This window comes from Dama dama, chromosome 19, assembly GCF_033118175.1.
Source record: "Dama dama isolate Ldn47 chromosome 19, ASM3311817v1, whole genome shotgun sequence".
NCBI classification, from domain to species: Eukaryota; Metazoa; Chordata; class Mammalia; order Artiodactyla; family Cervidae; genus Dama; species Dama dama.
In genome coordinates, this window is record NC_083699.1 from 25752780 (window position 1) to 25776088 (window position 23309).

The window sequence follows — 23309 nt, forward strand, 5'->3', positions numbered from 1 at the left end:
CACAAAGTCAATCAATGTTTGTTTTTCCCTAATGGATTTTCAGATGTTGTTTTTAACAGCCTGAGTTAATTTTTTTTCTATATTGATATAAGATTATGTATCCTTGAAATAATTTACTTATAATTTGGATCATGTCCAAAACTTTTCTTAAGGCAATAGAATAGCTTTTTAAGCCACCTGATGTCATTACAGCCTTATATTTAGTGTTTTTATTATAAAATTAAACATTTATAAATCTGCAATTTTAAATCCTTAAGACATAATAAATGGCTAGGACTTGAAGCTGTAGTATGTTTTAAGTTTTCTTTTTCCTTGAAATAACAAACACTACACCTTACATACATAAAAATTGGGTGGGCTATAGTCTTATAGTTAGATATTTAGCCTAAGTCATGTGAAATGACTAAATATCTCTTTAATATCTCAGTTCTGGAAATCACACCTAAGCAACACTTTTACAATGCTTAGGGTTCATGCGGTTTGTCATATGTAGGGAAGAGGAAAGTCAATTTAGTGGTGGAATGATCATGCCTAACTGTATGTTACATATGGCTGACTAACGCCAGACCACACTCAAGCTGCTCTCGCGGTGGTGAACTGCCTCCTGTAAAGAGGAAGAAAGCCCTTCAGGCAGACAGCCAATTTAAGAATAAAAATCAGCCTGTAGTCTTCATTTAATCTATTTGTGGGCATAAATGAGAACTTACTGTAACCAAAAAACCCTGAGATATATTTTTAGCATCTTGCCTGGTGAATGAATGGATTTTACACTTCCAACTGAATCAGAACTGTTAAAATGAGCTCCCAGCACTGCTATCGTCTCTTCAGAATTGCTTGTCTTGAGTCTACCTGTCAGTACATTCTCCTCCTTTGCAAGATACATAATAATCTCATTTAAAATCATAGAGTCCCATGACACCAAAAAAGCTGACACAGTTTCTTCCTGCTTGCTGTTGTACTACTACTCCCAAGTGATTATCTACGGCAACACCGCAGTTTTATGTCACCAGATTTCTAAACAAACACTTCAGTTTATTTTTAGATCACTCTTTTCTTTTGACAGATTTTGATTTATATTAGCATATGCATTATTTCCAATTTCCAGTATTATCAACTTCATAAGAAAACAACCACCACAAAATCAAAACCCCAAATCCTCTGCTGGCTCTCAAGAAGCTTACCTACTGCCACCTCTTCCAACCTCTACTATTTGAATTGTCAGTGAGAGTAGCTATGAATTAATGCATCTTAAAATTTTATGTCTTGATTTGGCTTAACAGTAACATACTGCTTGGCAAAGGAACAACCCTGGAACATCCTGATATTCATACAGAGCCCAGACCGTAAGTGTTTATACTAATTCAAACATTGGTACTCTAATGTGTTACACCTTAGGCATAGCTGACAATTCATTTCTAAAAGATTCTGTGTTTTAAGGAATTTAGTGTTTGAGATTTTCATTTATATTCACCCATAGAGCAGATTTCCTGAAAATTCAAATATTCAAATTTGTCTCAGAGTTTCGAAAATAAAACAAAAGCAGATGAAATCCATTGATCGGTTAAATCAATGGCAGTTACCAAGGAGAGTCAAAGTCTTACAGAAGAAATGAGATGCTTTGAGAATGGCTTACTGAAACATGGGGATGCACAGAAGGAAGGGACTTTTTTTCCAGAAAAACTATTGTTGTTTTAGTTGCTAAACTGTGTCCAGAAAAAGATAAGTGGAATAAAACAAGAAAAAAGGCAAATGCAGATAAGGAGGATAAAAATGGCTGGTAGCCAAAATGGTTAAATAGGAGTGAACTGAAAGACACTATCAGAGGTTAAGCAAGAGAGAGGCAAAGCTGAGAATTAGCTGTGAGAGAGAAAATTCATAGTGTATCAATAAACAGACTGATACAATTTGATGGCATCTCACCAATTTGTTTTACTTAGTCCTGAAAGGCATATGTATTATACAATAGCTCTGAAATCTAATGTGTCATTTACTGCAGTGTTTTAAGAGCAAAGATGAAAAAATTTAGAGCACATATTATGTTATTTAATCTGTTTCTCACAATATTACATGTGTTGTTACGTTGCTAAGTCATGTCCAACTCTTTGTGACCCCATGGACTGAAGCATGCCAGGCTCCTCTGTCCTTCACTATCTCCTGGAGTTTGCTCGAATTCATGTCCATTGAATCAATGATGCTATCTATCTCCCTCTTCCCCTTTAGCTTTTCAGTCTTTCCCAGCATTGGGGTCTTTTCCAACGAGTTGGCTCTTCCCATCAAGTGGCCAAAGTATTGGAGTTTCAGCTTTCACGTCAGCCTTTCCAATGAATATTCAGCAATGATTTCCTCCAGGATTAACTGATTTGATCTCCTTGTATTCCAGGGGACTATCAAGAGTCGTCTTCAGCACCACAGTTCAAAAGCTCAGCTCTTCAGTGCTCAGCCTTCTTTTTCTCACATCTGTATATGACTACTGGAAAAACCATAACTTTGACTGTATGGACCTTTGTTGGCAAAGTAACGTCTCTGCTTTTTAATACACTGTCTAGGTTTGTCGTAGTTTCTCTTCCTAGGAGAAGGCGTATTTTAATTTCATGGTAGCAGTCATCGTCTGATCTTGGGACCCAAGAAAGTAACATGGCACCAAATAATATTTCAAAATATACAGCAGACCAGATTTGTTGTAGATGATAAGTAAACTAAAGCTATTGAACTCTCTAAGATAACATCTTTTTTCTAACAGTGGACTGCTGTTTAACATAGTCAAACAATGGACTAAAATCTTACCCCACTGGCCTTGCACAAAATTTGGTATGGGACAGAGCCCTTATGCTGGTAGAAGGAAGCTCAGCCTTTATTGCTGAGAAATTAAACTCTAGTATCCATTTAGAGCTGAAAAGAGGACTTGATCTGGGCTTTAAATCTGATGGTATGGCCCACAGTCTTCTCTGGGCTCCTGATCAATTCATCAGATGATGAGGTTGTCAAATGACTAATTTTTTAAATTTATAAATATGCTTATTTATTAAAATGGCTGATTTTATTTTTTGAAGACAAAGACTTTTTTAAACTCTGTATCCTAGTTCATATTTTTTAAAAATTTTATTGGGGTATAATTGATTTATGATGTTGTGTTAGTTTCAGGTATATAGCAAAGGCAATCTGTTATACAGATACCCACACATTTTCAGATTGTTTTCCTATATAGGCCATTACAGGGTATTAAGTAGAGTTCCCTGTGCTATACAGTAGGTCCTTACTAGGTATCTATTTTATATACAGTAGTGTGCATATGTCAATCCCTAGCTTCCAGTTTATTCCCCACCCTCTTACCCTGCAGTAATCATAAATTTATTTTCTACATCTTTAATTCTGTTTCGTTTTGGTAGATAAGTTCATTTATAGACTTTTTTAAAAAAGATTCCGTGTATAAATGATGTCATTTGATATCCTAAGACAGTTTAGCTTTTTAGAAAATTTATAAAAATCCTATAGGAGCCAGGTCTCCAGAGTTCTGGGGCCTATGATTTCTTTCTGTTCTTCAGTCTCCCCTCTGTGAAATACACAGCCCAGATTGTGCTGTGTTGCCCATTGTCCATTTTCCCTATTTTGGCTTTTTCTAGCTTCAAGAGGTAAAGTAAAAAGCTGTTAAAATCACCTCATTAAATACAACTTGTTGTAAATGCTATAAATACTTAAACCTACATTTTATCACACAGGCAAATTTGGTCACCCTTCAGAAATTGGGGAATGAATCCTAAAAATGATAAAATGTTTTAAAAAATGACTTTCAAAGTAGAAAGAAATTAGTTTAAATTGTTAAACTTCCAAATTAAAGTTTCAGTTATGTTACTTAGAATAAATAGTCATAGAGTATTCAAGAATGGTAGAGTAATAATCATACACACAAGAGCATATTTTTAAGAACCAATCATTCTATAACCTTAGTTTTTGAAGGACTGAAAAATTTCAAAAATTAAAAAGGTTTGCTAAGTGTATTCATGAGGAATATATACATAAAAATGTATTCATATTAATATTAATTAGTCAATAAGATTATTTCTTGGAGTAAGGTTTTAGTAAACTTTAAATTTGGTGAATTCTGCAAATTGGTCACTTGGCCAATTGATTCTTCAGTGAATTGCATTTTCATGAATGGGATTACTTAAACTTTCTGAAGATGACACTGTGTTAGAAAAACTAGTAATAATTTCCAACATTCAAAACTCAAGAAATTTCTTGGAAAGCTCTGAAATATTATACTCTCTCATGGAGACTCAAAAATCTATAACATTTGATTGTTGTAGCCTGTGTTTCTATATAGCAACACTAACTGGACTTGAATGAGGTTACTCCTTTCAGAAGGGCTGGTGGTAGGGTGACCGTGTGGCCAGTGTGCTCCTGACAGTCCTGATTTATGCCTGTTTCCCTGGGATAATTCTTAAAAGTGCCCACTTTCACTATCACAATGTTCAGTATGAAAGATGAATTGTATGGTGACTCTAGTTAGTGAGCGCCAGTGTATTTTATACAACATCCTTTTATCTTATCCCCTTCACACATCATCTGCATGGGCTTTGTAAGCATTTGAATGTATTATTCCTGTTCTAGGCTCCCCTGATCTAATTCATGCATGAGGAAACACACAGTTCGTTCTTCCTTAGTGATGGACAAAGAGACTTTGTTGTGTTTTTCTCTCTTACTGCTACCTTTTGTTTGCTGCCCCTTACACAACATGGTCTTCAACATTCTGTGCAATGTCATCTGTTTTCTGCCCCATGAATCTTCATCATGGGAGGCATGATTCTATCATATGACTTTACTACTAAGTACACACTCTTGTATCTCTTTTTCAACCAAGGTTGTACCAACCATTTCATGTAATATTGCCTTACTGATGAAGCTAAGTGGTTATTAACCACAAACTCAAAAATTAGCTAATTTGATTTGTAAACCCCAGATTTGGTTTGTGCCAAGTGCTAGGCTAGTTGATGAATATACAGAGACGTACTAATTGATATTATCAAAAGTCATTAGTTCTCTTCATAAAATAGTCAGTCTTGACTTTTGTTTGCTTTTTTATGTCTCTATATGTAGTTTCTTGTCTTATCTTTCTTAGGAAGGTAAGTCAAATTGTGTGTGTGTGTGTGTGTTGGAGGAGGGACAGATTTCAGCAAGGACATTTTGCTTCAACACACACTTTTATAGGCACAGACACAGAAATGTTAAAGGGCTAAGCTGCTGACTATTTTAACTAGGCCCCACAGATTTACTGTTTCTTGGGTAATTACAGTAATCTCAATTTAGATTTATGGTATAAAAATGTGATTTCATCAATTTAACTGGTGTCAGGTATCTTCTTTGGCTATGTGATGTGAAGAGCCAATTCATTGAAAAGATCCTGATGCTGGGAAAGATTGAGGGCAAGAGGAGAAGGCGCTGACAAAGGATGAGATGGTTGGATGGCATCATCAATTCAATGGACATGAGTCTGATCTAAATCTGGGAGTTAGTGAAGGACAGGGAAGCCAGGAGTCTTGCAGTCCATAGGGTCCCAAAGAGTCAGAACAACTAAGCAACTGAAAAACAATAAGATATCATTTTGAGGGTGACTAGCATTCCTGCAGAACCTAAATCAAAAATAAATATCCTTATTTTTATTCTGCTTTCTACCATTTATATATGCTAGCTCTTTCTTCTGGTAGGGTGTTTCTGAAAAGATATTGACCAATAAAATAAAAGGACCTTCCCATTGTCATAAACCTGACTGATAACCTCTATTCAGTTACATTTCCTATAGGCTCTCTGATTGAGAATCTGAGATTTTGTCACAAAATCTTAGAAATCTTTTTTGGTCTATTCATTAGGAATTCCTTCCTGAGTAGAGCTGGTTAGGCTTTAGCTAGTTCAGTTCAGTTCAGTTGCTCAGTCATATCCAACTCTTTGCAACCCCATGGACTGCACTACTCCAGGCTTCCCTGTCCATCATCAACTCTCAGAGCTTACTCAAACTCATGTCCATTGAGTCAGTGATGCCATCCAACCATCTCATCTTCTGTCATCCCCTTTTCCTCCTGCCTTCAATCATTCCCAGCATCAGGGTCTTTTCCAATGAGTCAACTCTTCGCATCACTTGGCCACGTATTGGAGTTTCAGCTTCAACATCAGTCCTTCCAATGAATATTCAGGACTGATTTCCTTAAGGATGGACTGGTTGGATCTGCTTGCTGTCCAAGGAACTCTCAAGAGTCTTCTCCAACACCACAGTTCAAAAGCATCAGTTCTTCAGCACTCAGTTATCTTTATAGTCCAACTCTCACATCCGTACATGACTATTGGAAAAACCATAGCTTTGACTAGACGGACCTTTGTTGGCAAAGTAATGTCTCTGCCTTTTAATATGCTGTCTAGGTTGATCATAGCTTTTCTTCCAAGGAGCAAGCATCTTTTAATTTCACGGCCGCAGTCACCATCTGCAGTGATTTTGGAGCGCCCAAAATAAAGTCTGTCACTGTTTCCATTGTTTCCCCATCTATTTGCCATGAAGTGACGGGACCAGATGCTAGGATCTTAGTTTTCTGAATGTTGAGTTTTATGTTAACTTTTTCACTGTCTTCTTTCACTTTCATCAAGAGGCTCTTTAGTTCTTCTTTGCTTTCTGCCATAAGTGTGGTATCATCTGCATATCTGGGGTTATTGATATTTCTCCTGGCAATTTTAATTCCAGCTTGTACTTCATCCAGCCCAGCATTTCTCATGATGTCCTCTGCATATAAGTTAAATAAGCAGGGTGACAATATACAGCCTTGACGTACTCCTTTCCTGATTTGGAACCAGTCTGTTTTTCCATGTACAGTTCTCACTGTTGCTTCTTGACCTGCATACAGATTTCTCAAGAGGCAGGTCAGGTGGTCTGGTATTCCCATCTCTTTAAGAATTTTCCACAGTTTGTTGTGACCCACATAGTCAAAGGCTTTGGCATAGTCAATAAAGCAGAAATAGATATTTTTCTGGAACTCTCTCACTTTTTCTATGATCCAGCGGATGTTGGCAATTTGATCTCTGGTTCCTCTGCCTTTTCTAAATCCAGCTTGAACATCTGGAAGTTCACAGTTCATGTACCATTGAAGCCTGGCTTGCTTTTGAGGATTTTGAGCATTACTTTGCTAGCATGTGAGATGAGTGCAATAGTGTGGTAGTTTGTCTTATCTTTCTTAGGAAGGTAAGTCAAATTGTGTGTGTGTGTGTGTTGGAGGAGGGACAAATTTCAGCAAGGACATTTTGCTTCAACACACACTTTTATAGGCACAGACACAGAAATGTTAAAGGGCTAAGCTGCTGACTATTTAACTATTTAAAAGGCATTCTTTGGGTTTGCCTTTCTTTGGGATTGGAATGCAAACTGACCTTTTCAAGTCCTGTGGCCACTGTTGAGTTTTCCAACTTTGCTGGCATATTGAGTGCAGCACTTTCACAGCATCATCTTTTAGGATTTGAGATAGCTCAACTCGAATTCCATCACCTCCACTAGTTTTGTTCATAGTGATGTTTCCTAAGGCCTACTTGACTTTGCATTCCAGAATATCTGGCTCTAGGTGAGTGGTCACACCATCGTGATTATCTGGGTCATGAAGATCTTTCTGTACAGTTCTTCTGTGTATTCTTGCCACTTCTTCTTAATATCTTCTGCTTCTGTTAGGTCCATAACCACTTCTGTCCTTTATTGTGCCCATCTTTGCATGAAATGTTCCCTTGGTATCTCTAATTTTCTTAAAGAGATCTCTAGTCTTTCCCATTCTATTGTCTTCCTCTGTTTCTTTGCATTGATTGCTGAGGAAGGCTTTCTTATCTCTCCTTGCTATTCTTTGGAACTCTGCATTCAAATGGGTATATTTTTCCTTTTCTCCTTTGTGTTTTGCTTCTCTTCTTTTCACAGCTATTTGTAAGGTCTCCTCAGACAACCATTTTGCCTTTTTGCATTTCTTGTTCTTGGGAATGATCTTGATTACTGCCTCTTGTACAATGTCAAGAACCTCCGTCCATAGTTCTTCAGGCACTCTGTATCAGATCTAATCCCTTGAATCTATTTGTCAGTTCCACTGTATAATCATAAGGTATTTGATTTAGGTCATACCTGAATGGTTAGGCTTAGAACATCTTAAATAGTCCATTTCCTAGGGACTAGTTATAAATACACTACTTTGGACCAGATGGGAGATGACCTACTTGACTGGGGACCATGGTTTTAAACTTACTATGTTACATGGTGATGGCATTCTTTTGTGTTTGCTTGGTGCCTTTCAACCTCAGAAGCATGACTACTTGGCTCCTTAGAGAAAACAGCTTGATGTGTGGGCTTTTTCAATGGATTCTCATATAATGTGTTTGTAAGAGGCCTGAACCAAAACTACCTAAGTATCCAAGCAATTAATTGATATGTATGAATGCTTAATATATAGATTTGGATTTATTGTTTTACACTAGAAATCAAATAGTTAAGAGACACTAAGATATTCATGTTCTTGGGTCATATTATTCTTTCCCTAGAGGGGAAAAGAGGATGACCAATACTCTATATTGAGGACTATAATTGCCAAGGAAACCAAGAGGAAAAATATTTGAATCTAAAAGTAATTGTATCTGCTTCTCTGTTGGGAAGTCCATACCAGTATAGCCAACAGTTATTAGGAAATTTCTCAAGGAGTATTGTCAAGTTAGCCATCAAATGATATGAAACAGATGCACTTATTACACTGCAGGAATATACATGTCAAGGGAAATGGATGTTTCATGCCAATACTGCATGTAGGTACTGACAAATTCCTAATTTTCAAGTTCTCATTGTTTATTCATTTGTTTTAGGAACCATAAAGAATTTTTATCACCAGTGTAACTCCAATGGTTAGGTTTGACAAAATTAAGTTATAGTCAATGATCTACTGATGTCTGGCTCTCCCCCAAACTCCAAAATCATGGATTTGAAGCATTTGCCAACTTACATAGTATACATTCTCCCAGCAACGCTAATTTATTTTAAACAACTGGCTCTGCTAATGTTCCTGAATATTTAACAGTGGGCTCTCTAGAGTCTGTACAAGTTAACCTAAGTGTATTACTAGCAGTTTTAACTAGTTGCAATCTAGTTTTGAAGTTGCATCTAGCTTTCTCCTGTTATTTTTTGATTAGATTCAGAAAAGACATTAACAAACTACCTCTTAAAGAAAATTATTTACAGATAACTGTACTGTATCTGTTTGTGCTGAACTGATTAGCTTTGTTTGTAGTTAATGACTTTTACGATGTTTTAGACAGAAGGAAGCTTACTGTCATCTCTTAAACACCCTTTCATTCACACAGTATGTGTGGGCAGAAAATAGGCCACGGGGATAATTCAGTAAACAAAAAGTAGGAAGAAGTTGTCTGTGGGTAATGTAAGACAAAACATTTAGGAAACGAGTATAAGGAAAAATAGAATGTATAAATGAGATTGATAGAGACATATTTTGAATTTTAAAAGAGGACATTACCACATAGATAAATAGATAGTGTGGCTTATCTATTGTGCTTGACTGTGAATATTGTGATTAATTCAGTCTTCCATGTCCATCATTTAATTGAGTTCAAGTAATACTTAGGACTGTCTTATAGAATGCATGCCAAACTCATAGTATCAATTTTATGAAATCATTTTATTACTATTTTTATTATTTATTTATTATTTAAATTTCTTAAACTTTTCATTTTCTAAGAAAGTATCATTTATAAATGTTATAGAGATAGTAGCCACCAGCAACATAGGCTCCCCATTCCTATTACTATGGATTTCTCCCTAGGAGTTATGTTTGGAGTGTATGTAGAAACCACTCACACTTTATTGATAAAATCCTTGGATGGTAAATTGGCTGGGTAAGAAACAATAGATACCTATAGATTAGTAGATGAAGAAAATTCTTTGAGAGAATTTATCAAAGGGAAGGGCAGCCTAATAGGATGATCTTGACTCAGGAATAAAAAGCCTTCATTGCACAGGTGCAAAGGAATTCTCAGTGCAGCATGGAGGCTGTTACACAAGTCTTGTAATTCTTTGCCATAAGTCTAGGTTCTGGGGATGAGAATATCAGGAGCTGCTTCACTAGGTTTTTATGAAACATATTCCAGGTCCAAGAGACAATACTTTAGGACACCTCTTAAAATGCTTGGTGTTATAACTTAGACCATCTTTTCTAGAAATGGGCTGCTGAAATCCTTTTCATGTGGTTGGGTTTTATTTCCAGAATTCAAGAAGGAGACAGTCACAAAATTGTGTCATTACAACTAGGATCAGGAACATACTTGAGAGCAAGAGGTCAAGTTCATTTCTAATCTTCCCTGGAAGTTTTCCCATCATTATCAGTGACCTCATGGCTGGAAAGTTTGAATTTTACCAAGAGCTATAAACACAGAGTGGCTTTAATTAAAGAAAAAGATAGTCAATATTTGTTGGTTTGACATTTATAAGACAATAATTCTGGTAAAATCATATTCCATGAGAGAAATGGAAAGTTCTATTATGCTATTACCAGAAGCTGAGAATAAAATTAATTTAACTTGAAATAAATCTTCACAAAAGTTATAATAAACATACCGGGCAGCTTCTGAATATCTCTCCAGACATCTAAACACTGTTGCCTGACGAAGATGATTTCGGAAATAGGCAGGGTTTAAAACAATGCTCCTGAAAAGATAAAAGAAATGCAAATGTTATTAAGCTCTTAAAAATCAATTTCCAGAAGTGTATAGGAATGAAATAATAGTCATCCAATTTTACATACATCTATTTTCAAAGATACAAGGAAATGGATCATTTTTTTCTTCCTGTAATTGTCAGTTAAGACAAATAAACATGCATTATAGAAAATTAAGTTTGCATGATAAGCAATTTTATTTATCACACTGGCTAACTTTTATAGCTATAACAATGATAAAGAATTTGAATCCAACTTTTGTTACATATAAGACATGGTGTTATTTTATTTGTCATATGTTAATAAATATGGCAAAAATCTCAGATTGTGGTATATCTACCCATGATGAAGAAGGAGATTGTTAGCTGCTGGATTTTAGTTAAAAGAGAGGAACTGGAATTTAGGTGACTTGTTCATTTGCAATCCATGTTGGGTCCTGTGCCTTATCCCTTGGACAATTGTAGTGAAATGGATGGAATTCTGTACCATTGGCTAAGGATTCTGGTCCTCACCTTGCCACTTTTGGTAAGGCCCTTGTTTACTTTGGGTTTACATTTTCTTTTGCTGAAATTTCAAGGCTTGGTTTTGGATAAGATTATCTATCCTTGCTTGCTGACTCTTCCTTTATGTCACAGAGTTCTGGAGTCACAATCCAAGCTCAGATGAGAAGATGATCACTCCACATCTTCCTTCTTTCCCTAGAGATAAACTGGTAGCTCTTCTTCTCCCTTGCTTCACTGAGAGCTAGGCACTGCTCAAGGCTTTTGATATAATGAGGTGAGCTAGACAGATGAAGAGCACAACTCATCACCAAATGAGGAGAGAGCCATTAGTGAAAGTTTGAGGAATAGCTTATATCAGAATGTGTTGTGTTTATGGATGTAAGATACATAATGTTACAGAACCAACACAGGATTATTAAGCAGTTTTTTTGTGTGTGTGCCTGCTTTTACAGGTTGATGAGAATCACTTAAAATTAGTCCATTAATAAAGGAGTGATTCTTAATCTTTTTTTGGTTTTTTGAGAGGTTCACAAAGCTTTTTGAGAATTAAAGCTGTGAACCCTCTGTCTAGAAAAATGCCCATAAACATGGTTGCCTAAATTCAGGGAATTCATGTGATCCTTTAAGGCTATTCATGAGCTCCAGATTGAGAAAAACATGCAGACAAGAATAATCCCATCACTTCATGGCAAATAGATGGGGAAACAGTAGAAATAGTGGCTGACTTTATTTTTTTAGGCTCCAAAATCACTGCGGATGGTGATTGCAGCCATGAAATTAAAAGACGCTTACTCCTTCTAAGGAAAGTTATGACCAACCTAGACAGCATATTAAAAAGCAGAGGCATTACTTTGTCAACAAAGGTCTGTCTAGTCAAGGCTATGGTTTTTCCAGTGGTCATGTATGGATGTGAGAGTTGGACTATAAAAAAAGCTGAGGGCTGAAGAATTGATGCTTTTGAACTGTGATGTTGGAGAAGATCCTTGAGAGTCCCTTGGACTGCAAGGAGATCCAACCAGTCCATCCTAAAGGAAATTAGTCCTGAGTGTTCATTGGAAGGACTGATGTTGAAGCTGAAACTCCAATATTTTGGCCACTTCTGATGCAAAGAGCTGACTCATTTGAAAAGACCCTGATGTTGGGAAAGATTGAAGGCAGGAGCAGAAGGGGATGACAGAGGATGAGATGGTTAGATGGCATCACTGACTCAATGGACATGGGTTTGGGTGGACTCTGGGAGTTGGTGATGGACAGGGAGGCCTGGCATGCTGCAGTTCATGGGGTGGCAAAGAGTCGGACACAGCTGAGCAACTGAACTGAACTGAAGAATAATCCCATTCCCAGAAACATTGCTTATGGAAAGAATAAAATAAAAAAGCTGCATCTGTCTGACCCACATAGAGTCATAGAATTATATGATGATGAGGTGAATTGATTAACTAGTTTAGCGCACTTTAAACACACAAGTGAATAGAATCCAGAGAGGGTAATGGACCCCTCTAAAATTGTTCATAGTTGGTTGCAATGCTGCTTCAAGTTTATTATGTTTCTCATCTCTAGCCTCAGCACTTCGTAAGTTATCTTACTGCTTCTCTGTGATGATTTCTGAATTAAAGAAGCCTGGGTTAGTAAAGTTTTACTACATTCTATGACTAGAAATTTGTACAAATAAATACATTAATCTCACAAGACCACAGACCATTTGCTTTAGCGATTTCTGATTAAACTATTGGAAATTTAAAGCCTATTCCATGAGTTTATTCCACATCAACACTGAACTATTAATATCTAGTACTAATACTTTATATTAATTCAAGAAAAATATGTTAGTGAAATATGTCTGTAAATTTTATCCAAGTAGGGGTAATCTTGTAAAATTAGGTCAGAGTGAAAACAGAAGTGCTCTGCCTAGGGGCCTAGGTCTTCCAAGTCTGACCAGAAACTTTTCTTTCAAAACATGGCTAATTCTTTCCTCCTACTTAGTAATCTTTATTCACTTAAGCATTTTTAGTAAATATCTGCAAATGTGATGAGACAAAATCCTCATGAATGAACCTATTTTTTTCCTTTATCTTTTTGCTCATGACAACGTGTTTTGGTTTTGCTGAGCTATTCTTCAAGAATCTTGCTTTGCCAGATGTGTTCTTTTCATGAAAATGGATTAGACTGGAGAGAAGCATGGAGTGTGGTGGATAGGAGGAGTAGTGATGAGAGAAGGGTTTAGTAAAATATAGGGCTACGGGAGAGGAGGAGTCATTGTAGTGGTCTTGGAAGAGATTTTTGTGGGTAATGAGATAAACACTGTTTCAGTGTAATTTTTTAAAAGAATAGGTTTCTTTAAAAATTGCTTATAATTACAAGTCCTTTTAATGGTGTTGAAGACATACAGTTCAGGACATGAGTTTGGAAGTCAATGTTGCTAAACTGGACTCAGTTCAGTTCAGTTAAGTTCAGTCGCTAAGTCATGTCTGGCTCTCTGCGACCCCATGAATTGCAGCAAGCCAGGCCTCCCTGTCCATCACAAACTCCCGGAGTTTACTCAAACTCATGCCCATCGAGTCGGTGATGCCATCCAGCCATCTCATCCTCTGTCATCCCCTTCTCCTCCTGCCCTCAATCCCTCCCAGCATCAGGGTCTTTTCCAATGAGTCAACTCTTCGCATCAGGTGGCCAAAGTATTGGAGTTTCAGCTTCAGCGTCAGTCCTTCCAATGAACACCCAGGACTGATTTCCTTCAGGATGGACTGGTTGGATCTCCTTGCAGTCCAAGGGACTCTCAAGAGTCCTCTCCAACACCACAGTTCAAAAGCATCAATTTTTCGGCGCTCATCTTTCTTCACAGTTCAACTCTCACATCCATCATGACCACTGGAAAAACCATAGCCTTGACTAGATGGACCTTTGTTGGCAAAGTAATGCCTCTGCTTTTTAATATGCTATCTAGGTTGGTCATAACTTTGCTTCCAAGGAGTAAGCGTCTTTTAATTTCATGGCTGCAGTCACCATCTGCAGTGATTTTGGAGCCAAGAAAAATAAAGTCTGACACTGTTTCCACTGTCTCCCCATCTATTTCCCATGAGGTGATGGGACCAGATGCTATGATCTTAGTTTTCTGAATGTTAAGCTTTAAGCCAACTTTTTCACTCTCCTCTTTCACTTTCATCAGGAGGCTTTTTAGTTCCTCTTCACTCTCTGCCATTTGGGTGGTGTCATCTGCATAGCTGAGGTTATTGATATTTCTCCCGGAAATCTTGATTCCAGCTTGTGCTTCTTCCAGGCCAGCGTTTCTCATGATGTCCTCTGCATATAAGTTAAATAAGCAGGGTGACAATATACAGCCTTGACGTACTCCTTTTCCTATTTGGAACCAGTCTGTTGTTCCATGTCCAGTTCTAACTGTTGCTTCCTGACCTGCATACAGATTTCTCAAGAGGCAGGTCAGGTGGTCTGGTATTCCCATTTTTTCTCTCTGAATTTTCCACAGTTTATTGTGATCCACACAGTCGAAGGCTTTGGCCTTGTCAATAAAGAAGAAATAGATGTTTTTCTGGAACTCTCTTGCTTTTTCAATGATCCAGCGGATATTGGCAATTTGATCTCTGGTTCCTCTGCCTTTTCTAAATAGAGCTTGAACATCTGGAAGTTCTCGGTTCACGTATTGCTGAAGCCTGGCTTGGAGAATTTTGAGCATTACTTTTCTAGCGTGTGAGATGAGTGCAATTGTGCAGTAGTTTGATCATTCTTTGGGATTGCCTTTCTTAAGGATTGGAATGAAAACTGACCTTTTCCAGTCCTGTGGCCACTGCTGAGTTTTCCAAGTTTGCTGACATATTGAGTGTAGCACTTTCACAGCATCATCTTTCAGGATTTGAAATAGCTCAACTGGAATTCCATCACATCCACTAGCTTTGTTCATAGTGATGCTTTCTAAGGCCCACTTGACTTCACATTCCAGGATGTCTGGCTCTAGGTGAGTGATCACACCATTGTGATTATCTCAGTCATGAAGATCTTTTTTGTACACTTCTGTGTATTCTTGCCACCTCTTCTTAATATCTTCTGCTTCTGTTAGGTCCATACCATTTCTGTCCTTTATCGAGCCAGTCTTTGCCTGAAATGATCTCTTGATAGCTCTAACTTTCTTGAAGAGATCTCTAGTCTTTCCCATTGTGTTATTTTCCTCTATTGCTTTGCATTGATCGCTGAGGTAGGCTTTCTTATCTCTCCTGGCTATTCTTTGGAACTCTGCATTCAAATGGGAATATCTTTCCTTTTCTCCTTTGCTTTTCACTTCTCTTCTTTTAACAGCTATTTGTAAGGCTGCCTCAGACAACCATTTTGCCTTTTTGCATTTCTTTTCCATGGGGATGGTCTTGATCCCTGTCTCCTGTACAATGTCACGAACCTCTGTCCATAGTTCATCAGGTTCTGTGTCTATCAGGTCTAGTCCCATAAATCTATTTCTCACTTCCACTGTATAGTCATAAGGGATTTGATTTAGGTCATACCTGAATGGTCTAGTGGTTTTCCCTACTTTATTCAGTTTAAGTCTCTGAATTTGGCAATAAGGAGTTCATGATCTGAGCCACAGTCAGCTCCCAGTCTTGTTTTTGCTGACTGTATAGAGCTTCTCCATTTTTGGCTGCAAAGAAGCAGTGGTGGTGGCCGAGAGGAGAAACCCTACTTCCAAAGAGTGGCTGCTGCAGGGCGCAGGAGGGCTGAGAGGAGCTACTCCACATTCAAGGTTAGGAGGGGCGGCCGTGAGAAGATACCCTCGTCCAAAGTAAGGAGCAGTGGCTGCGCTTTGCTGGAGCAGCCGTGAAGAGATACCTCAAGTCCGAGGTAAGAGAAACCCAAGTAAGACGGTAGGTGTTGCCAGAGGGCATCAGAGGGCAGAGACACTAAAACTGTAATCACAGAAAACTAGCCAATCTGATCACAGGACCACAGTCTTGTCTAATTCAATGAAACTAAGCCATGCTGTGTGGGGCCACCCAAAACGGTAGGGTCATGGTGGAGGGGTCTGACAGAATTTGGTTCACTGGAGAAGAGAATGGCAAACCACTTCAGTATTCTTGCCTTGAGAACCCCATGAACAGTATGAGAAGGTAAAAAGTTAAGATACTGAAAGAGGAACTCCCCAGGTCGGTGGATGCCCAATATGCTAATGGAGATCAATGGAGCAATAACTCCAGAAAGAATGAAGGGATGGAACCAAGGCAAAAACAATACCCAGTTCTGGATGCGACTGGTGATAGAAACAAGGTCTGTTGCTGTAAAGAGCAATATTTCATACAAACCTGGTCCATGAATCAAGTCAAATTGGAAGTGGTCAAACAGGAGATGGCAAGAGTAAATGTCGACATTCTAGGAATCAGCGAACTAAAATGGACTGGAATGGGTGAATTTAACTTAGATGACCATTATATCTACTACTGTGGGCAGGAATCCCTTAGAAGAAATGGAGTAGCCATCATGGTCAACAAAAGAGTCTGAAATGCAGTACTTGGATGCAATCTCAAAAACGACAAAATGATCTCTGTTCGTTTCCAAGGCAAACCATTCAATATCATGGTAATCCAAGCCTATGCCCCAACCAGTAATGCTGAAGAAGCTGAAGTTGAATGGTTCTATGAAGATCTACAAGACCTTTTAGAACTAACACCCAGAAAATATGTCCTTTTCATTATAGGGGACTGGAATGCAAAAGTAGGAAGTCAAGAAACACCTGGAGTAACAGGCAAATTTGGCCTTGGAGTACAGAATGAAGCAGGGCAAAGGCTAATAGAGTTTTGCCAAGAGAATGCACTGGTCATTGCGAGGCTGCGCCATGACAGGCAGCCTAGATTAGGAGTAGGCTTGTTTTTCCAGGGTAACATGATTATCAGGCCACCTGGAGCCAGCCAATCAACATGTGCCTAGCAAGAAAAAGGGAACCTATCAGGGGAAAGCTGAAAAGCCCACGAACGCCCAAGTTTGAAAAAAGCCCACGAAGGTTTGGGCCCATAAGATTACTTTGCAAACATGTAACCAATCCGCTTAAGCCAGCTACCAACTGCTTATGAACACCCTATAAATTTGGGTAACAGCTTGGGCTCAGCGCTCTCTGACCCCGCACCACTGCGTTGGACGCAGCTGGAGCCCTGACTTGAGTCAGCAATAAACTTCCCTTTTTTGCGAGTTGCATTGTCTTGGAAGCCTTCTCTCTTCCCGCTCGGGGATTCGGACATCGGGCAAAACAGTCATAGCAAACACCCTCTTCCAACAACAGAAGAGAAGACTCTGCACATGGACATCACCAGATGGTCAACACCGAAATCATATTGATTATATTCTTTGCAGCCAAATATGGAGAAGCTCTATACAGTCAGCTAAACTGGACTAGGTTCTTCTAAACTATAACAACATCCTACACTGAGCCATGTGAATCATTGCTTCATAAGAGGGACCAACAAGTCTAGGACCTAGTCTACCCTGGAGGTGAAGTTACTTACAAAAGGAAGTTTAAAAATTTGGGATGGGATATTATTTGGCCATTTATTATTTTTGGCTTCTTTTTAATTATTACAGCATTCACTGTGTGCTTATGATATGCACTGTTAGATATTTGGCGAGGAAACGCTATTGGTGATTGTAAAGCCTACTTTTTACATTTTATTGATTTATTTGATGCTTTCTATAATGACATGCCCTTTTAAAGATGTATTTTATGTTGTGTATAACTTAGAGAGGAAATATTGGTTTATCTTTTAAAAAGTTCTTAATCATTCATCATTTGATGCCATTTGAGGACCTATGGGAGGCTGTCTATGACTGAAATGGACAATCTGACTGGGGCTGTAATGAAAATAAATCGACTCTACAACTATAATCAGAGAGAGATCTCTATTCTGATTGGTTTGATTTTAAAAGAGAGGAAATAGCTATGATTTAGTTATGTTGACAGGGGTTGTGGTAAAAATAAAAATCGTGTTATAATGCCTAAGTTATGGAAGTCACTGAATTTTTGTCAGAGGAATGAACACAGTGTTAGTAATGAGAGAGTCAATTCCTAGGCAGATTGATAATAAGTCCAGGGGTCCCCAAGGAGGAGAGAGGGGTCTGGAATTCTCAAGGAGGAGGAAAGGACAAACATCTTTGTTTTTCTCTACATTCCTCAGTCTTAGTCATATAAAACATTTTTTTTAAGCCCTGAACCAATGATTACACAACAAAAAACACAGTTTAAATTCTGTACTAAGGATTATATAACAACAATTTATCCTGCTTGAGGACAGTTTCTCCTTCCTGAAAACCTTCTGGCTAATCCTGTTCTTTTTTTTGCCTTTTCATACTGTTCATGGGGTTCTCAAGGCAAGAATACTGAAGTGGTTTGCCATTCCCTTCTCCAGTGGACCACATTTTGTCAGAACTCTCCACCATGACTCATCTGTATTGGTGGCCCTACATGGCATGGCTCATAGTTTCATTGAGTTAGACAAGGCTGTGGTCCATGTGATTAGACTGGTTAGTTTTCTGTGACTGTGGTTTTCAGACTGTCTGCCCTCTGATAGAGAAGGATTAGAGGCTTATGGAAGCTTCCTGATGGGAGAGACTGACTGAGGGGGAAACTGAGTCTTGTTCTGATGGGTGGGGCCATGCTCAGTAAATCTTAAATCCAATTTTCTATTGATGGGTGCAGATGTGTTCCCTCCCTGCTATTTACCTGGGGCCAAACTGTGGTGGAGGTAATGAAGGTAATGGCGACCTCCTTCAAAAGATCCCATGCATGCACTGCCACACTCAGTGCCCCCAACCCTGCAGCAGGCCACCACGGACCCACGCCTCTGCTGGAGGCTCCCAGACACCCACAGGCAAGTCTGGGTCAGTCTCTTGTGGGGTCACTGCTCCTTTCTCCTGCGTCCTGGTGCACAAGGTTCTGTTGTGTTCTCCAAGAGTCTGTTTCCCAGTATGATTTCCCAGTCTATTTCTCCATGAATAATATGAAAAGGCAAAAAGATAGGACACTGAGAGATGAACTCCCCAGGTTGGCAGGTGCCCAATATGCTACTGAAGATCAGTGGGGAAACAACTCCAGAAAGAATGAAGAGACAGAGCCAAAGCAAAAACAACACCCAGCTGTGGATGTGACTGGTGATGGAAGCAAGGTCTGATGCTGTAAAGAGCACTATTGCATAGGAACCTGGAATGGTTGGTCCATGAATCAATGCAAATTGGAAGTGGTCAAACAGGTGATGGCAAGAATGAACGTGGACATTTTAGCAATCAGTGAACTAAAATGGACTGGAATGGGTGAATTTAACTCAGATGGCCATTATATCTACTACTGTGGGCAAGAATCCCTTAGAAGAAATGGAGTAGTCATAAAAAGTAGTCAACAAAAGAGTTCAAAATGCAGTAAAATAAGTAAAGTCACTCAGTCGTGTCCAACTCTTTGTGACCCCCTGGACTACAGCCTACTAGGCTCCTCCATCCATGGGATTTTCTGGGCAAGGGTACTGGAGTGGGTTGCCATTTCCTTCTGCAGGAGATCTTCCCAACCCAGGTATCGAACCCAGGTGTCCCACATTGCAGGCAGACGCTTTGCTGTCTGAGCCAATGCAGTACTTGGATGCAATTTCAAAAACGACAGAATGATCTCTGTTCGTTTCCAAGGCAAACCATTCATATCACAGTAATCCACGTCCATGCCCCGACCAGTAATGCTGAAGAAGCTGTAGTTGAATGGTTCTATGAATACCTATAATACCTTCTAGAACTAAACCCACAAAAGATGTCCTTTTCATTATAGGGAACTGGAATGCAAAAGTAAGAGGCCAAGAAACACCTGGAGTAACAGGCAAATTTGGCCTTGGAGTACAGAATGAAACAGGGCAAAGGCTAGTAGAATTTTGCCAAGAGAGCATACTGTTCATAGAAAACATCCTCTTCCAACAACACAAGAGAAGACTCTACACATGGACACACCAGATGGCCAACAGCAAAATCAGATTGACTATATTCTTTGCAGCCAAAGAGGGAGAAGCTCTATACAGTCAGCAAAAACAAGACTGGGAGCTGACTGTGGCTCAGATCATGAACTCCTTATTGCCAAATTCAGACTGAAATTGAAGAAAGTAGGGAAACCACTGGACCATTCAGGTATGACCTAAGTCAAATCAGTGATCAGTGCAAAGAAATAGAGGAAAACAATAGAATGGGAAAGATTAGAGATCTCTTCAAGATAATGAGAGATACCAACATTTCATGCAAAGATGGGGACAATAAAGGACAGAAATGGTATGGAACTAACAGAAGCAGATATACTAAGAAGGAGTGGCAAGAATACACAGAAGAACTGTACAAAAAAGATCTTCATGACCCAGATAACCATGATGGTGTTATCATTCACCTAGAGCCAGACATCCTGGAATGTGAAGTCAAGTGGGCTTTAGGAGGCCCTAAAGTTAGTGGAGGTGATGGAATTCCAGTTGAGCTATTTCAAATCCTAAAAGATGATGCTGTGAAAGTGTTTCACTCAGTATGTCAGCAAATTTGGAAAACTCAGCAGTGGCCACAGGACTGGAAAGGTGAGTTTTCTTTCCAATCCCAAAGAAAGGCAAACCCAAAGAATGCTCAAACTACTGCACAATGGCACTCATCTCACACGCTAGTAAAGTAATGCTCAAAATTCTCCAAGCCAGGCTTCATCAGTACTTGAACCGTGAACTTCAAGATGTTCAAGCTGGATTTAGAAAAGGCAGAGGAACCAGAGATCAAATCGCCAACATCCACTGAATCATCAAAAAAACAAGAGAGTTCCAGAAAAACATCTATTTCTTCATTGACTATGCCAAAGCCTTTGACTGGATGGATTACAATAAACTGTGGAAAATTCTTAAAGAGATGGGAATACCAGACCACCTCACCTGCCTCTTGAGAAATCTGTATGCAGGTCAGGAAGCAACAGTTAGAACTGTACGTGAAACAACAGACTGGTTCCAAATAGGAAAAGGAGTACGTCAAGGCTGTATATTGTCACCCTGCTTATTTAACTTATATGCAGAGTACATCATGAGAAATGCTGGGTTGAATGAAGCACAAGGTGGAATCAAGATTGCCAGGAGAAATATCAATAACCTCAGCTATGTAGATGACACCACCCTTATGGCAGAAAGTGAAGAAGAACTAAAGAGCCTCTTGATGAAAGTGAAAGAGGAGAGTGAAAAAGTTGGCTTAAAGCTCAACATTCAGAAAACTAAGATAATGGCATCCCATCACTTCATCATGGGACTATGATGGGACCATCACTGGTCCCATCACTTCATGGCAAATAGCTGGGGAAACACCGGCAGACTTTATTTTTGGGGGCTCCAAAATCATTGCAGATGGTGACTGCAGCCATGAAATTAAAGATGCTTACCCCTTCTAAGGAAAGTTATGACCAACCTAGACAGCATATTAAAAAGCAGACATTACTTTGCCAACAAAGGTCCATCTAGTCAAAGCTATGGTTTTCCAGTCATCATGTATGGATGTGAGAGTTAGACTATAAAGAAAGCTGAGTGCCAAAGAATTGATGCTTTTGAACTGTGGTGTTAGAGAAGACTCTTGAGAGTCCCTTGGACTGCAAGGAGATCTAACCAGTCCATCCTAAAGGAGTTCAATCCTGAGTGTTCTTTGGAAGGACTGATGTTGAAGCTGAAACTCCAAATCTTTGGCCACCTCATGGGAAGAGCTGACTCATTTGAAAAGACCCTGATGTTGGGAAAAATTGAAGGCAGGAGGAGAAGGGGACGACAGAGTATGAAATAGTTGGATGGCATCACTGACTCGATGGACATGAGTTTGAATAAACTCTGGGAGTTGGTGATGGACAGGGAGGCCTGGAGTGCTGCAGTCCATGGGGTCACAAAGAGTCAGACACGACTCAGCAACTGAATTGAGGAAGAACAGACATTTTTATACTGTTGTCTTCCTATCCAGGAACATGACAGTCTCTTCATTCAAATATTCTTTTATGTCTTCCAGTAATTTTTAACCTTCATTTTACCTTTTTTTAAAATAGAGGTTTTACAGATTTCTTTTTGATTCTAAAGTTTAAAAATTATAGATGAGGATTATACATGATAGTATATGTGTATATATGTATATATATGTGTGTGTTATACACACATAACTACTCAAAGTATGATCAGCAGCACTTGAAAGCTCATTGGAAATGTGAAATCTTGATTCCAAATGTACTGAATCTGCATTTCAGCAAGATCCTCAGGTGATTTATATGCACATTAAAGTTTGAGAAGCACCACAGGTATGCATGATAAGAATGGGATTTTTTTTCTGTTGTATTTCCTAACTTATAATTGATTTAGATATATATTTTAATATTATTAATTTTTGTATCCTTATTTCTTAATATTTCAATAATATAGTTTTATTCACATCATCTGCAAGTAATGGTATCTGATACTGCTTTTCAATATTCATGTTTTTTCTCTTACTGCCTAGGCTAAAATTTTTTAAAAGGAGTTTAAATAAGTGAAGTGATCTATGGATGCTTCAGTATTTCACTGATAACTATGATTATGAGTTAGTTTGAGAAAAATTATTTTTCAAGAGTTATTATCAGAAGTAAATGCTTATTTTTTTTTCAAATACCCTTTTGATCTATCAATATGATTGTGGACTTTGTCCATTGGTCTTTTGTAGGGCTAACTTGGATTAGTTACCAATTCAAAAAAGTGTTAAATTAATAAACAGAATTGTTGTCGTTCAGTCACTCAGTCGTGTTCAAGTCTTTGGGACCCCATAGAGTTCAGCCTGCCAGGCCTCCTTGTCCTTCACTATCTCCCGGAATTTACTCAGATTCATGTCCACTGGGTTGATGATGCCATCTGACCATCTCATTCTCTATTGTCCCCTTCTCCTCATGCCTTCAATCTTTCCTAGCATCAGGCTGTTTTCCAATGAGATGGCTTTTGCATCAGGTAGCCAAAGTATTGGAGCTTCAGCTTCACTACAATAAGGATATAGTATTTTTCCAATCACATCAAAAAGTGGCAATGAAGGCAGAATTTCATACTGATTGCCCCAGAGACAGATG

At 38.7% G+C, this 23309-nt stretch overlaps 1 protein-coding gene across 1 annotated transcript in view; it reads right to left on the minus strand.

Moving 5' to 3' along the window:
* The window catches only part of SPATA16 (spermatogenesis associated 16), a 219906-nt gene that overhangs the window by 123051 nt on the left and 73546 nt on the right, over window positions 1-23309 (minus strand). Inside the window, 1 exon segment of the mRNA XM_061168018.1 lies at window positions 10622-10711. Coding sequence (XP_061024001.1) covers window positions 10622-10711 — 90 coding nt within the window.